This window comes from Macaca nemestrina, chromosome 2 (genome assembly GCF_043159975.1).
Source record: "Macaca nemestrina isolate mMacNem1 chromosome 2, mMacNem.hap1, whole genome shotgun sequence".
NCBI lineage: Eukaryota > Metazoa > Chordata > Mammalia > Primates > Cercopithecidae > Macaca > Macaca nemestrina.
Genome location: NC_092126.1, coordinates 77303312 through 77319557, shown reverse-complemented (window position 1 = coordinate 77319557; position 16246 = coordinate 77303312). Strand labels below are relative to the sequence as shown.

General features: G+C 31.3%; 1 protein-coding gene across 1 annotated transcript in view; it reads left to right on the top strand.

Annotated features, from left to right (window-relative positions):
* The window catches only part of LOC105466450 (sucrase-isomaltase), a 98923-nt gene that overhangs the window by 60993 nt on the left and 21684 nt on the right, over nt 1-16246 (top strand). The window contains exons 31-36 of the mRNA XM_011715428.2: nt 1261-1389; nt 2098-2208; nt 3963-4025; nt 7548-7664; nt 8945-9032; nt 9931-10069. Of these exons, the coding sequence (XP_011713730.2) occupies nt 1261-1389; nt 2098-2208; nt 3963-4025; nt 7548-7664; nt 8945-9032; nt 9931-10069 (647 nt within the window). The remainder of the gene's footprint in view (nt 1-1260; nt 1390-2097; nt 2209-3962; nt 4026-7547; nt 7665-8944; nt 9033-9930; nt 10070-16246) is intronic.

Genomic DNA, 16246 nt, shown 5'->3' with positions numbered 1-16246 from the left:
CTTTCCCTCCCTAATTATATCATGCTGTGTTGTGCTAAACAAGTCACTGTGCACTTGCTTTCCTCTCACAAACTCTGGGTTGCACAGACAGTCACTATGTTCTCTTCATGTTAAGAGTTCACAGAAATGTGTATTGTCAACAAGATAAGAATCTGTATCATCAACCGGAGAACAAGTTGGATGTGGAAATAATTTTTTTTTGCCCTGGAATAGATAATAGTTGTAATATATAATACAGATTCACTCAATATTCAGGAAGCTAAATATTCCAAAGTATCCACAAATGATCAATCTCTAAATTTCCTCATTATTTAGCAAAATTAAGGAACCTTGGGTTGCTGCTGGTAATACCTAAACATTAAAATATAGAAGACTTGATATATAAGAGTTCATTCTAAGAACAATAAGAAAAACCTCATTATAAGATATTGGTATTTATAGTAGGGTCCAATATAGGGTTCCTGAATAACTAGCATGGGAAATTAATTATGTATGTTGACCATATAGAAACATGCAAGTGGAAATTTATTATTTAAAAGGAGGTATACATTATTGACCATACTTTCTATGATACCTCGAAGAAGAAATTGAGATAATGTCAAATAATATAAAATAATTAACAAATTTTGTATTTAGGCTTAAATTGAATATTCCATGATATAATGCAAATATTTGTTGGTTTAAACATACTTGCAATTACCTATCTTACAGCAATTCTTGTTTATATAAGCAGGGCTATTATCCTAAAAATGACTTTGATGGATATTACAAGAATCAAATCATAGTAATTGATGTAATTGGTAATACTCTTTTTGCCAATATTAGAATTATTTGAAATTATCCAACATTTGCTGTATAGTTCCCAGAAACAGCAACACTTCTTTCTGTATATACTGTACAAAATTCCTATTTGTCATGTAACCTAATTTCATACCATCATAAATACTATTGCCCAGTGTCTGTTTCCTTTGAAAATTACATAATATATATCAATTTAGAACAGTTTTTACCTCTAAATCAAAATTACTAAATGAACTGTCAACAAAACAGAACATTTATAGAAAGTTGTTCTTAGAATACCTCATATCTTTACATGCTACTTTTATTCCTTGAACAGTAAACCACTTAATTCTTTTTAAGATCTAGTGAGGAGGAACTCAAACTTTCATTTTGCTGTTACTTTTATAGGTATAATAAAATATGATACATTTACTATTTTGTATTTTTTGCCATACTGTGATGATTTTTTGTGTATTTCAGGATGTTCAGTACACAGACATTGATTACATGGAAAGGCAGCTAGACTTTACAATTGGTGAAGCATTCCAGGACCTTCCTCAGTTTGTTGACAAAATAAGAGGAGAAGGAATGAGATACATTATTATCCTGGTCAGTACTTGGAGTTTATCTGGGTCTTATTTCTTGTTTCTATTAATTCTCCTAAAATGAGGAGGAGGAAGGTGTTTCAAAAATAGAAAGTATATAACTTTGGATAATACTCCCAAATCTAAAACTCTTTTCCTTTAGCACTTCATTTTATTTGCATGGGTTGTGATCAGCTACCTTTTTATTTCGGTATATCCCTAGAGGTTTAAATCCAAAACTGAGTTAAAGGCAAGCTGTTTTCTAGTTATCATCCAAGCTACAAATAGGTCTCTATTTATGGGAGTTATCAAAATGTCATGGTAGAGTTTCTATTTTTATATAATTATTAAGTCATTCTCTGGTATTGCTTCTGATGTTTTTTGTATTTAAAAATTTGCCTTCAGATTGGTGATTCAGTGAAGATAATTTTTTATCACTAACATAGGAAGTAAGCTAGGTAGCCAGATAGCTCACCATAGAAATAAAAACAAAAACCTCTACTAATCTTGCTTGAAATGATAGCTAATGCATTTCTGACAGTCCTTAGAATTTCCTTCTAAGAAATTTGGAGGGCAATCTAGCTAGAACACTGATGTTTATATCATTTGTCATTTCATGTGAGAGCACATTATTATGATAATGTAGTAATGAAAACTTATGCTTCATAACCACTGTCCAAGTAGTTATGCTTTTTTTCATGTGTACTTTGTTTATATTTCATTTTAATTTTAGGATCCAGCAATTTCAGGAAATGAAACAAGGACTTACCCTGCATTTGAAAGAGGACAGCAGAATGATGTCTTTGTCAAATGGCCAAACACCAATGATATTTGTTGGGCAAAGGTACTAAATCGATATCTTGAAATGGAATAAAAATTATATTTCAATGAAAGTTTCCATTTAATTAGTAAAAGTTAAAAACGTTCATGAGAGCTATACAGAAATGTAATGATTTAATAACTAATAAAATAATGTGTAGTCTTTGCTTCATTCCAAATTATTAGACACAAAGAAAGAATTCATATAAATCACATGTCCAAATATGATTTGTTTAATTTTTAAGATGTATTTTATTATATTTCTTGGTACCACTTGTAATTTATTATAAAACTACCATTAGTAATATGGCTACTCATTATTCTGTACTGCAAGATATTTAAATGTTCACTTCTCTTAAAAACATATTGTTAATAGTAGCAACAACATGTTTTGACAGCTATACTTATAGTTAAAACTTAGATCATGAAGTATAATTCACTGTATTTTATATAAGCAATTATATTCAGACCTGATATATTAATATATTACAAAAATATTTTGATTTGACTTTTATATAAAGCAATCAAGAAAAAATCTCATAGTAATAACTAGAATGAACAACAATGATAAAATCCTCAAAAAATCTATGATGAGAGACACAGTTAAATGAAATGTGAGAGGCTTTTTGAATCTTGGACTGATATTAAGACATTAGTGATTATCTGTGAAATGCAAACATGTTCAGTAAATGTTTGTTGTACTGTATCAACATTAATTTCCTGGTTTTGATAAGTTCACTATTGTTATATTACATGTTAACATTAGAGAAAGCTGAGTGAAGAGTATAGACAGGGCTGGGCACAGTGGCACATGCATGTAATGCTTGCAGTTTGAGTGGCTGAGGTAGGAGTATCTCTTGAGCCCAGGAGTTCGAGATCAGCCTGGGCAACACAGGGAGACCTTGTCTCTACAAAATAATTAAAAATTAGCTAGGCATAGTGGTGCATGCCTGTAGCCCCAGCTACTTGAGAGGCATATTAGTCCAGAAGGTTTTTTTTTAAACTCCCTACTTTCTCCTCATTCTGTATTTCTACACATTTTGTCAGATTTCTACCCTTTCTCCCCTTCCTTTAGAGCACTATTCTCTGTCAGTAGCTAATCTCTTGTAAATAATTTCTTTTTGATGGATTATTTATATTTTTATATATGACTTTCTAACTTCAACAATATAGATTCAAATTTCCAGAACTTTTGGCAAACTGAATTTGAGCTCTGTTTTGTGTGTTTCTGATTGGAGGAGAAGGAAGAAAAAATGTTGGTAGGCAATGAGGTCAGGCTGAGAATAGTGGTGGGATGAAGGGAGAGGAGGATTTAGTACTAATTCTGAAAGTCAATGGGATGTTTGACTCAGCATGACATTATTCAATCAGATCTTTTCTTCCTTTCAAACAAAAAAAACCTGCTTTTAGTTTTTAACCCTGGAGTAATTCTAGATGTAGTTCAAATATACTATATTAAATTAAATTTAGCATATATTTTTCATATTCTTTTTTGACCAGAACATTTTGGTTATATGTATTATTTTCAAAATCACTAACTACCATAAAGGTTGACATTTCTATTTTGTATTTGCCATATTAAAGAGTAGACTAACATGGAAAATGGGAATAGTTTGCAAATGATATGTATGCCAATAATAATGATATTTGAAGGGATTACAGATCTGAAGACTTTGAGTTAATAATATGCCTCTAATACTCCATTACACTTCATTTACATAGGAATCTTATCATGCTGACTATGTTTTGATCTGCTTTTCCATGTCTTGTCTCTTGTAGGTTTGGCCAGATTTGCCCAATATAACAATAGATAAAACTCTAACTGAAGATGAAGCTGTTAATGTAAGTTTTACTTTGGTTAACTATATAATGAAAAGAAATTCAAAACTTAGACTTCATTATTTTAATCATTAACTCAATTTGAATTCTTTTCTTTAAAAATAGATGGCCATTTTAAGTTATCTATATCAGACCATATTTAGATCAAATTTACCTAATTTTCCTCAATAACAAAGTATAAGTCAGCCTATTAAGCAATTTTATATTTTGCTTTATTTAATCCAAGCATTCCTTCTTTTATTTTAAAAATTATGCCCTGGCATGGTGACTCATGCCTATAATCCCAGCACTTTGGGAGGCCAAGGCAGGTGGATCATGAGATCAGGAGTTTGAGACCATCCTGGCTAACATGGTGAAACCCCATCTCTACTAAAAATACAAAAAAAAAAAAAAAAAAAAAAAAAAAAAAAAAATTAACCAGTTGTGGTGGCAGGAGCCTGTAGTCTCAGCTACTTGGGAGACTGAGGCAGGAAAATGGTGTTAACCTGGGAGGTGGAGCTTGCAGTGAGCCTAGATCACGCCACTATACTCCAGCCTGGGCAACCAAAAAAAAAAAAAAAAGAAAAGAAAAAGAAAAAAAAAAGTTATTACAGTAATAACACTCAACATGAGACCTACCATCTTAATAAATGTTTATGCATATAATAAATCATTGTAAAATATGGGGGCAATGTTGTGCTGCAGATCTCTAGAATTTATTTACCTTGCATAATTGAGATTTTATGCCTGTTTCTTAGCAAGCCCTTATTTCCCTCCACTTACAGTCCTGGGCAACTACCATTCTACCCTATGTTTTATGAGTTTAACTGTTTTAGATACTTCATGTAAGTTGAGTCATACAACATTTGTCTTTCTGTTACTGGTTTATTTTACTCAGTATAATATCCTAAACATTCATTCTTGAAAGCAAAAGGAATAACTAAGATACTAAATGCAAATGATAACCAAAAGGGAACAGGAGTGGCTATAGTTATATCAGAGAAAATAAATTTTAAGTCAATGACTGTCACAAAAGACAAAAGAGGTCATTATAGAATGACAAAAGGGTCAATTCATTAGGAAGATACAATGATTATAAATACATGCACCCAACATTAAAACACTTAAATATTTAAAGCAAACATTAACAGAACTGAAATGAGAAATAGCAATGTAATAATGTTTGAAGACTTTGTTACCACACTTTCAATAATAAATAGAACAACCAGAGAGCAAATCAACAATGAAACAGCAGTCTTTAACAACATTGTAGGCAAAATGGACTTAACAGACATACATAGAACTTTCCACTCAAAAGCAGCCATATATACATTCTTCTCAAGTGCCCATAGAACATTTTCTAAGAGCGATCACAGGTTAAGTCATAAGCCTTAAAAATTGTAAGAAGATAGAAAACATACCATTTATCTTTTCCAGTCACAATGAAATTAAACTAGAAATCAGAAAAAGAGAGGAAATAAATTAATTCACAAATACGTGGAAATTAAACAACACACTTTTGAACATCCAGTGGAACAAAGAAAAGATCAAAAGAGAATTAGAAAATTTCTTCAGACAAAGAAAAATAAAAATACAACATAGCAAAAATATTTCTGGGACGCAGCAAAAGCAGTACTAAGAGGGAAATGTATGACAAGAAACACCCACATTAAAAATAATAAAAATCTCTAATAAATAACCTAGCATTACCTCTCAATGAAGTAGAAAAAGAATAAACTTAAAGTTAGCAGAGGGAAGAGAATAAGGATTAGAGGAGTAAAAATTAAAAGAAAAATACAAAATGAATAGAAAAATGTCAACAAAACTAAGAGCTGGTGATCCTTCTTTTAGCCAGATGAATTTATAATCATTAAATTATACAAGTTTAGGTAAGTGTAAAAAATTTGGGAGCTTAAAACTTACCCCAAACTACTTCCAAAACAGAGTCAAATAATTGAACCTACTAAACTTTGTCATTGAGGAAAAAGTGTTATTTCAACTTGGGTTCTGCCAACTATTCTTGAGTAATATTGTGTACCACTAGAGAGAAAAGCATCCATTTTTATATAGGTATTAGAGGACAGTGTCAATTTATGTAGAATGGCTTATGCAGAATCTTTTCGGATTCTCTTCCACAAAAGGTATCAAGAATGTTGGATTACATGTACCTGACTGATTTTCTGGATATAATCAATGCTTTTATTTAAGGGATAGAAGCAGCCACCTAATAGAATAAGTTAAACTAAAAAAAAAAAAAAAATGAATTATGTAAAGAGCAGAAAAGTGAAAATTAATAAACAAGATCTGGCGCTACCATTTGTTGTTAATTATCATAAGGGAGATTCTTGCATAGAAAATATTCAATATAATCCCACCAAGCCTTCTGTCCTTATGAGTAAAATGTAATTAATGGGTAAGATGATAAAAGTAAATCTCTTTCTACTCTTAAAAATATTCATCAGAGGCCAGGCACAGTGGCTCATGCCTGTAATCCCAGCACTTTGGGAGGCCGAGGGGTGTAGATCACCTGAGGTCAGGAGTTTGAGACCAGCCTGACCAACATGGTAAAACCCCGTCTTTACTAAAAATACAAAAAATTAGACAGGTGTGGTCGGGGGCATCTGTAATCCCAGCTACTCTGGAGGCTGAGGCAGGATAATCGCTTGAGCGTGGGAGACAGAGGTTGTAGTGAGCTGAGGTCATGCCATTGCACTCTAGCCTGGGCAACAAGAGCAAAACTCAACCTAAAAAAAAAAAAAAAAAAAAAAAAAAAAAAAAAAAAAAAAATCCATCATACATATTTTGTAAATCTCTATATTCCCCACTCTGTGCATTTCCTTTATGTCCTCCGATATCCTGTTCATGGAGAAGACTGTTAAGGCAATTACAACAGAATCTTAACATGTGCCAAAAAAGCATCCAGGTTGTCATGTCATGTTTTTGAGACATATCCAATTAACTTAGCTGCAGGTCAATCTTTTGCTAAGGCACGGTTACTCTGACACTGGAACTTATATGTTTCAACTGGCAAGTAGGGAATATTCTTAGTAGAGACTGGAATAAAACACCTCCTCTCTGCTGGGATGAAAAGGATTAGAAGTGAAAGATGAAAAAGAAGCAGTTGATTAGGGTTGTGAGATGGTTCTGGGAAGTGAGGAAGCTGTATAAAAACAGGCTTTACTATGGCCCTTTGCTCTTTCATTGTGCTCCATAAAGGTAAACCTGAAGTATGGACTCTACAGTAATAGTGAAAAAAAAAGCTTCCCCATTACTCTAGGAAGCACTAAAAAGATGCTTTTGTGGGTTCTGAACTGTTCCTTTATAATTCACATAGGATCCCAAGACGGCTCTATTCTCTCCACTGACGTCCCTCTTTATTAAAGTGATGAGGAAGAAACCACATACATTTATGTAATTAAGGTTGATGTCAATTGCCTTCATTATCAGTCATACATGACTTGTGAATCTGCCAGATACATTTAGATTTATATGGATATAATCTCTCTTAAGACTTTCCAAATGTGAGTCTAAATTTTGGTTTTACAGGCTTCCAGAGCTCATGTAGCTTTTCCAGATTTCTTCAGGACTTCCACAGCAGAGTGGTGGGCCAGAGAAATTGTGGACTTTTACAATGAAAAGATGAAGTTTGATGGTTTGTGGATTGTAAGTCAACTTTGAACAATCTACGTTTTAAGTTATTTGTTGTACAGTGATTATGCAAAATTCATACTTGGCTCAAATAATGTCAATAAAATATTTTATTTGAAAACTAGTCCACTTTTTTCCGCCATAGAATTTTCTTATGCAAAGGACTGCTACAGTTTTAAAAATTAAATTTATGTGTACGGATGCTATTTCCTGGACTTTTTCAATTTGCAAAATTCAAAAAGCAAAATACCCTCTTATTATATATATTAATAAATACTTGTAAACATTTATTTTACTTTTACCTAATATAGGAATAAGTCTCAGGCTTAAATAACTATTAGTCCTTTGTATAAGAAATAAAAAGTTCTTAAATTTGGTAACATTGTCTTTTAAAGTTTCTTTTTTGATGTAACCTTAAAATGTTAGTAGTAAAATTTTTATTAATATATTTTTGAGATAGCAAAAAATAACTTACTTTGCTACAAGTAAGTGCTTAATACAGAAAATGTGATGTAATATATTTCTGTTTCTGGAGGTGAAATTTTTTAATTTGTTGATTTTTCCAGGGTAAAGCGTTAATTTACTTATTTTTGAAATTGAAGAAAGCTTTATACAGCTGTCACCATGTGGAAATTTTGTGGCTATAAGATCTTATAAAGCATATATTTTGTTTAAAAAATTCATGGAACATCTATGTTTATTACATGTATCAATTGGTATACTAAAAGGGATTCTCTTAAGTATATTCCTGAGAATGACATCTGGATCCAGAGAAAATTATCTGTTTTCAGGTGGAGGCAATCCATTTTAAATGGTAGCTTACTTATTTATTTAGATCATGATTCTTTTATATATGACTACTGAGATTCTGAGATATGTGCTCAATGGTGATACTTCTTGAAATTATCTGCATTTGTAAACTATTAATATATCTTGTAGTTTTAGCAGTAAAAGCAATTGGTATCAGGCTCAGGGCAGGAGTGGAGGGGAAGGAGATGATAAGGCACATACTATTATAAAGCTAGGTCTTAAAAATATGAAAATAAACCTTTTTATAGGTATAATGAATAATACAGAGAAAATAGAACATTTTATTTTTCAAAAGGAAACTGAAAAAAGCGAACGAGATAAACTAATATAATTGAGATGTTTTATAATTTTGTTTGTTTAGGATAGTGAGTATATGTAACATTGTTCAAATATGCCAACCTACTTACTTTTTGAACTAGCTCTTTTCAGAATATATGTTGTAAATTTATTTTTTGTTTACCTTTCTCTGTCGTCTTTTTTTTAAGGATATGAATGAGCCATCAAGTTTTGTAAATGGAACAACTATTAATCAATGCAGAAATGACAAACTAAATTATCCACCTTATTTCCCAGGTACAATATTGTTGGTATGCCTTTGATATTATCATGTTATTATTATTTAATAGGTATATAATATAAACATATATATATGTTAGATATATATAGAATGTAGGGATTAGGATTTACACACCCAATTTTCACTACCCACCCACACACTGGACCACACCTTAACCCATTACCAATATTGTTTAACACTATTTTGAGAAAAAAAAAATCTACAAATATATGTTATCTACTCAAGCACAATTCTAAATTTGTTTGAATTTGTTATTTTGGTTGGCTTAATAATTTTCCCAAATTCAAAAATGTTAAATACTCTTTAAGATAAACAAATGAAATTATTTTGAAAGGATTTTTTTTAAGTGTTTCTTTACTAAGGATAAGGGAAAGAATACTAACACTTCTCTGTTTACCTTTGACATAGAAGGAAATGAAGATTAATGTGATGTTTCATATTCATCATCATTCTCTTATGCAGGCAGAAAACGTCGCAAACTATTAGCATATAAAGTGATGGCAAAACTCTGGAAAAAAATCTTAAACTGAGAAAAAGTGAATCAAAAGGCAGTGTTATAACATTTGCCTAGCCCTTAAATTCTGGGCTTTATGATACCAAGTGAATTTTTAATAAGACTCTAATCAGTGTTTTCCATCTAAATGCACTAGAAAGAGTAGACATTGAGGAGTGTACTTATTTTCCAGGTTTTTATTAATTCATGTAATTCAGTTACAATTTCAGACCATTTAAGTTTATAATTAACTCATACAAAGTATACCCATGGTTAAAATATAAATAGCTATTATAAAACACTGATTAATATCTTTGCCAAAGAATACATAATTATGAGTTACACGTTTCATTGTAGGGAACTGTATAACACATTAATATTTTTTCATTGATTCTTTCCAGAACTCACAAAAAGAACCGATGGATTACATTTCAGAACAATGTGCATGGAAACTGAGCAGATTCTTAGTGATGGAACATCAGTTTTGCATTACGATGTTCACAATCTCTATGGATGGTCACAAATGAAACCTACTTCTGAGTAAGCAATGTTCTGAATTATCCCCTCGGACTCTTCTATTCTTTGGATCTTATATTTAATGCTATCATTTTAACCATCCCAACAATCTTCTCTTGTATCTCTTTACTTTCCAATTGTTCTCTGTAACTTCTTCCTTCATAGAATTTAGAAAAATTGTGTTTCTTTCTATCTAATTTATCTAAATATCTTTATTGTTATTATTCTAATTTTTATACTATCCCAAAATAAATCCTAGACCATTTGTCTTTTGTTCCTCATTATGTACCCATTATAGTGTCTGGCAAATTGTAGGTGCTCAATAAATAATACTAATAATGTTAGTAAATGAATTAATAACATATAATTTGATGTCATTAACACATAAAGCACCAAATGTTTGCCTAAATTTGTTATTTGAATTCATTATCAGGCCAGGCACAGTGTCTCACGCCTGTAATCCCAGCACTTTGGGAGGCCGAGGCGGGCAGATCACTTGAGACCAGGAGTTCAAGACCAGCCTGGCCAACATGGTAAAACTCCATCTCTGCTAAAAATACGAAAAATTAGCCAGGAGTGGTGGTGCAGAGCTGTGGTCCCAGTTACTCGGGAGGCTGAGGCACAAGAATCGCTTGAACCTGGGCAGCATAGGTTGCAGTGAGCCGAGATTGTGCCATTGCACTCCAGCATGGCAACAGAGCAAGACTCTGTTTCAAAATAAAAATAAAAACACAAAATAAATAAATTTATTATTAGTAAATAAGAGCATTTTTAATGATCTTGAACTTCTGAAATATTAATGATCATACTAATTATCTGCATTTTTAACAAACATTTATGTAAGGCCAATGATGATGGAATACAGACCATTCACTGAAAATCAATTCTTTATCAACACTTTCCAACACAAGTTTTGCAACAATTGAAATTTTCTGGCCAGGCACAGTAGCTTATGCTTGTAATCCCAAAACTTTGGTGGGCTGAGACAGGCGGATCACTTGGGCCTAGGAAGTTGAGGCTGCAGTGAGCTGTGCTCCTACCACTGCATTCCAGCCTGGGCAACAAAACAAGAACCTGGCTGAAAAAATAAATAAATACATAGAAATCTTCTATAATCCTGGGTGCCAATGTGGTACTCACCAGCCATACATGGCCATTGAACAATATGTCTAGTATGACTCAGGAATAGAATTTAAAATTTATTTAATTTTAATTAAGTAATATAAAATAATTACATATGAAATAATAATTAGTGGCTACCATATTAGACACCACAGTTGTAGATCCCCGGCTTTTAACTACTCATTATAATCACTTGGAGATTTTCTTCTTAAGTTTTAGATTTTTTTTTTAAAGTGTCACGTGCACATAGTAGGTGTGCATATATATTGGGTAAGTGATATACTTTGATACAAACATGCAACACACAATAATCACGTCATGGAAAACAGAAGTATTTATCCCCTCAAGCATTTATCCTTTGTGTTATAAACAATCCCATTAAACTTTTAGTTTTTTTTTTTAAGTATACAATTAAACTATTATTGACTATCATCCTGTTGTGCTATCAAATACTATATATTATTCATTCTTTCTAACTATATATACATATATGTATATATAGTACCCATTAACCATCCCTGCTGTATTAGTCTATTATCCCTCTTCCATAAAGATACTACCTGAGACTGGGTAATTTAAAGATGTTTATTTAAAAACTGGGCAATTTAAAGAGGTTGAATTGACTCACAGTTCTGCATGGCTGGAGAGTCTTCAGGAAACGTACAATCATGGCAGAATGTGAAGGGGAAGCAAGGTGCATCTTACATGACTTTAGGAGACAGAGATAGTGACAGGAGAACTGCCATACTTTAAAAGCATCAGCTCCCATGAGAACTCACTCACTATTACAAGAACAGCATGGGGAAACCACCCCCATGATGCAATCACCTCCCACCAGGTTCCCTTGGCAGGTGGGGATTGCAATCCCTGATGAGATTTGGTGGAATCACAAAGCCAAACCATAACACTTGCTTTCCCCTCACCCCCACACAACCCTTCGTAGCTTCTGGTAACCATCCTTCTACTGTCTATATACATGATTTCAGTGTTGTGTGTTTTTAAAATTTTTGCACCCACAGTAAGTGAGAACAGGTGAAGTTTGTCTCTCTGTGTCTGACTTAATTCATTTAACATTTAATGACTTCCAGTTTCACACATGTCATTGCCAGTGACACAATTTTATTCTTTTTGATAGCTGCATTACTCCATTGTATATATGTACCGTATTTACTTTATCTAATCATCTGTTGATGGACACTAAAGTTGCTTCCGAACTTGACTATTGTGAACAGTGCTGTAATAAACATAGGACGGCAGATATCATTTTGATATATCTTTCTTTTGGATGCATATTCAGCAGCAGGACTGCTGGATTATATAGTAGCTGTATTTTTAGTTCTTTGGGAAACTTCAAACTGCTCTTCACAATGGTCGTATGAATTTACATTCTCACCAACAGTGAAAGAGCTTTTCCTTTTCTCCACAGCTTCCACAGCATTTGTTACTGGCTGTCTTTTGGATAAAAGCCGTTTTAACTAGGGTGAGATGATATCTCATTGTAGTTGTGATTTGCATTTCTCTGATGATCAATGATGTTGAGCACCTTTTCATATGCCTGTTTTCCATTTGTATATCTTCTTTAGAGAAATGCCTATTCAAATATTTTGCCCATTTTTAAATCAGAATATTAATAGTTTTTCCTATAGAGTTGTTTGAGCTCCTTATATATTCTGGTCATTAATCCCTTGTCAAATGAGTATTTTGCAAATATTTTCTCCCATTCTGTGGTTTATCTTTTCACTTTGTTGACTGTTTCATTAAGTCTTTATTTTTAATCTGTTCAGTCACTCTGTGTCTTTTGATTGGAGCGTTTAGTCCATTTATATTCAATTTCATTACTGATAAGTGAGGACATAACTCCGATCATTTGTTATTTGTTTTCTGGTTGTTTAATTGTCTTCTCATTCCTCTTTCATTTCTTCCTATTTCCTTTTTCTCTAGTGTTATTTGATTTCTTGTTTTTTTATATTTTGCATATCTGTTGTATTTTTTTCACTTGCAATTACCAGAAGGCTTGTGATTTTTAAATAAATTATTATTTAATTGTTCTCTTTCATAACCTAAGCATCTGAATATTTAAAATTTTTCCAGGCAGTTCTAATGAGCACACAGGGTTGAAAACTTCTGTTCTAACAAATAACTGAAGTTGATAAAAGAATTAAAAGCATTTTGAAGTAAAGAGTATGGATAACATTTCTCGCTTAGTAAAACCTACTTATCTTATTTCTAGCAATTAACTCTTAATCAACTCAGAATAGATGAATGTATTACCAAAAATTCACTTGTTCACCAAATCCAAAAATAAAACACTAAGTTATTTTAAGAGTGAACAAACTGGCATTTAACAATGCCTTTTTATTGGGACAAATATTACTTTTGATTAGTCCTTCTGGAACACAATATTGGGGCATAATTATCAACAGCTAAATTTACTTTAACTAAAACTGTAGACATTAAAAAGAACAAAATATTTAAAATTGATGATCTCATTGGCAAAAATTATGTGCTTTGAGTTGAAACTACGTAGCTTAACAAAAATTGAAAAAAATAATTCCTCTCCACAGAAGACAGGAAATAAGTATACTTCTGAAGCACATTACAGAGTCAAACATGGTTCCTGACACATTGTGGATGCTTAGTAAATTTAAATAAATTCATCATTATCCTGTTATAATCACAGGTATCAAAGTTGTTTTGATAAGTTCAAGGTAGATACAGGTAAATTTCCAAATTGTCCATATGCAGAGATATTTAAAACATATGTGAGGTCCCTTTCTACTTTTAAGTAAAATTATGAGGAGGAAGTCAGCACAATCTTCCATAGAATATCCTTGAAAATGAAATCAATATACATATACTTATTAGTGCTAATTTTGCTCTTGTTCATAAAATTTTTCAGTGCAAGTTTCAACCACATTACTTAAATTGAGCAGATTAATTGGATTAAGTATTAAGTAGCCTAATTTATACAGTCTTAAATTTTTCATGTTTCAGATACTTTCTTAATATTTTAATTTTTTCAGTTACAAAAAAGTGTTGAACTCAGAAAATTTTAGAGACTAATTATTAATCACATGTATAAAGACCTTGACAAATGTAAAAGAATACTATAAATAAGGTACATGTTACATGTAAACAAATTATAAAGAGTAAAGTCTTTCTGTTTATCATTGAGGAAAACTGAACAAATTATAAACACACTTTTTTTTCTCAAGTTATACAGACCACAGCATTTTGGTTTTTAGTGACATATTTTCTGTCTTACAAACTGCCACATATTTGACATTTAGTTATTTCTTGACATACTGTGCTCTTTCACTTAACATGAAACAAACAAGAAACCCAACAAAAGAAGAGATTGCATGGATTCAGAAATGGGATTTAATCAGCTTGAGAAACTGCAAATAGTTTTACAGAAAGAATCATGGACACCAATGGCAAATAGAAAAAACTTCATATAGAAATCCCACACCAAAAGTTTTGAGTCTTCAGTTGCTCTTGTCTCTTGTAATTTAAAATTCAATGTTGTACTGAAATAAAGCCTATTCTTCAAATGTAGAAAGAAATACATTTAAAAATCTACTTTAAATTATGGGTTTAAATTTCAGACAAATATTCAAGGATTATGTAACTACACATATATTTTCATTTTTACCAATAGCTTTAAAGATGTTAGGGATTAGTACACACTATTCATTAGAGGGGACTTGGAAAATTAAATGTCTTTGACTCTCTCTGAATGCTTAGGTTGTGTTTAAATATATAATTTTTAAATAAGTGCCCAAGAGTTTTATAATCATAGAATGGAATGGAAAAAGTCAATAGTTATAAATTATTTTTGCAGATATTCCTATAAATGGGGATAATTTGCAACTTGGAAAATTACATTGCTTTGCTATATTTAATGTAACTTTCTGGAAAAAATAAGAGTGTCTTTTTGAAGTGGGGGAATTGTAAACTATAGGAAGTGGTCTCTTGTATTTTTTTTTTTAATAAAAACTAGTCTATGAAAAACAAACACAGTATACCTCACCTCTTCACTAACGTAGAAGTTACTTTAGTTATAGCTGTAACTTTCTATTAATCAGCTGTACATCTCCAGACCAGATAGTAAATGCATGTCTTCTAGACATTAGATTCTGAATGATATAGATGAATGGAACATTGATACAGTTTGTATATCAAAATGTAAAATTTGAGATATGAATCTATAAAACTCTTTCCATTATATAGTCTTTCACATTGTCTTCTTACTAAAGGAAATTTCAAATTTCACTAATTTATTATACACTAAAACGCGACGAAAATATTTTAACGTACAAAATACTTGTTATCCAATTTCAAAGTTAAAACAGATATTACATTTTCTGATCTAATGGTGACTATTTGAAATGTGAATTGGGAAATATATATTTCTAATAAATACTAAATACATAATACTAAATATATTGCCTTCAAAAATAATTCAATAATATATCCTTGATTTTTCAAACAGTTGTTTTCATAAAATTGAGGATAACAATTCTGTAATAATTTCGTTTCTCTACTATACACCAGTCTATATTCTAAAATAATTTAACACCATCCAGTCATGAGATAGAAGTGTTTGGAAAATGTTTATAAATTGATTTCATCAGTAATTAAAGATAATAGTCAAGTTAATTAATTTAACATTTTCTTTTAGAAACTATGACTAAAATAAAGATACTCATTTATTGTTGGAAGCTTAAAAATATGTTTAAAATTTTTAAATTTAATATTCTCTTCACATATTTCATTTTTGTAATATACATGTAGAGTTTCTAAATTGTTTTACTTCTATAAAAAACTGTTTTATAATAATCAAAGATATATTCTAATTTTTAAAATATATTTCAAGAAAATGCTCATGTAGGCAATAATAAACACACAACAAAAATATCTCTTTCCTATAAGCTGAACTCTCCAATGTCAAGTGGTAACAAAGAACAAGCTCTCTGGCTTAAAGGTGTTTCTCAAGAATAACTTAAACTAAGTTAATTGTGACTGAGCAATTTGTAAAATTGAAACAATGTTGGAAATAATTATAATATATTTACC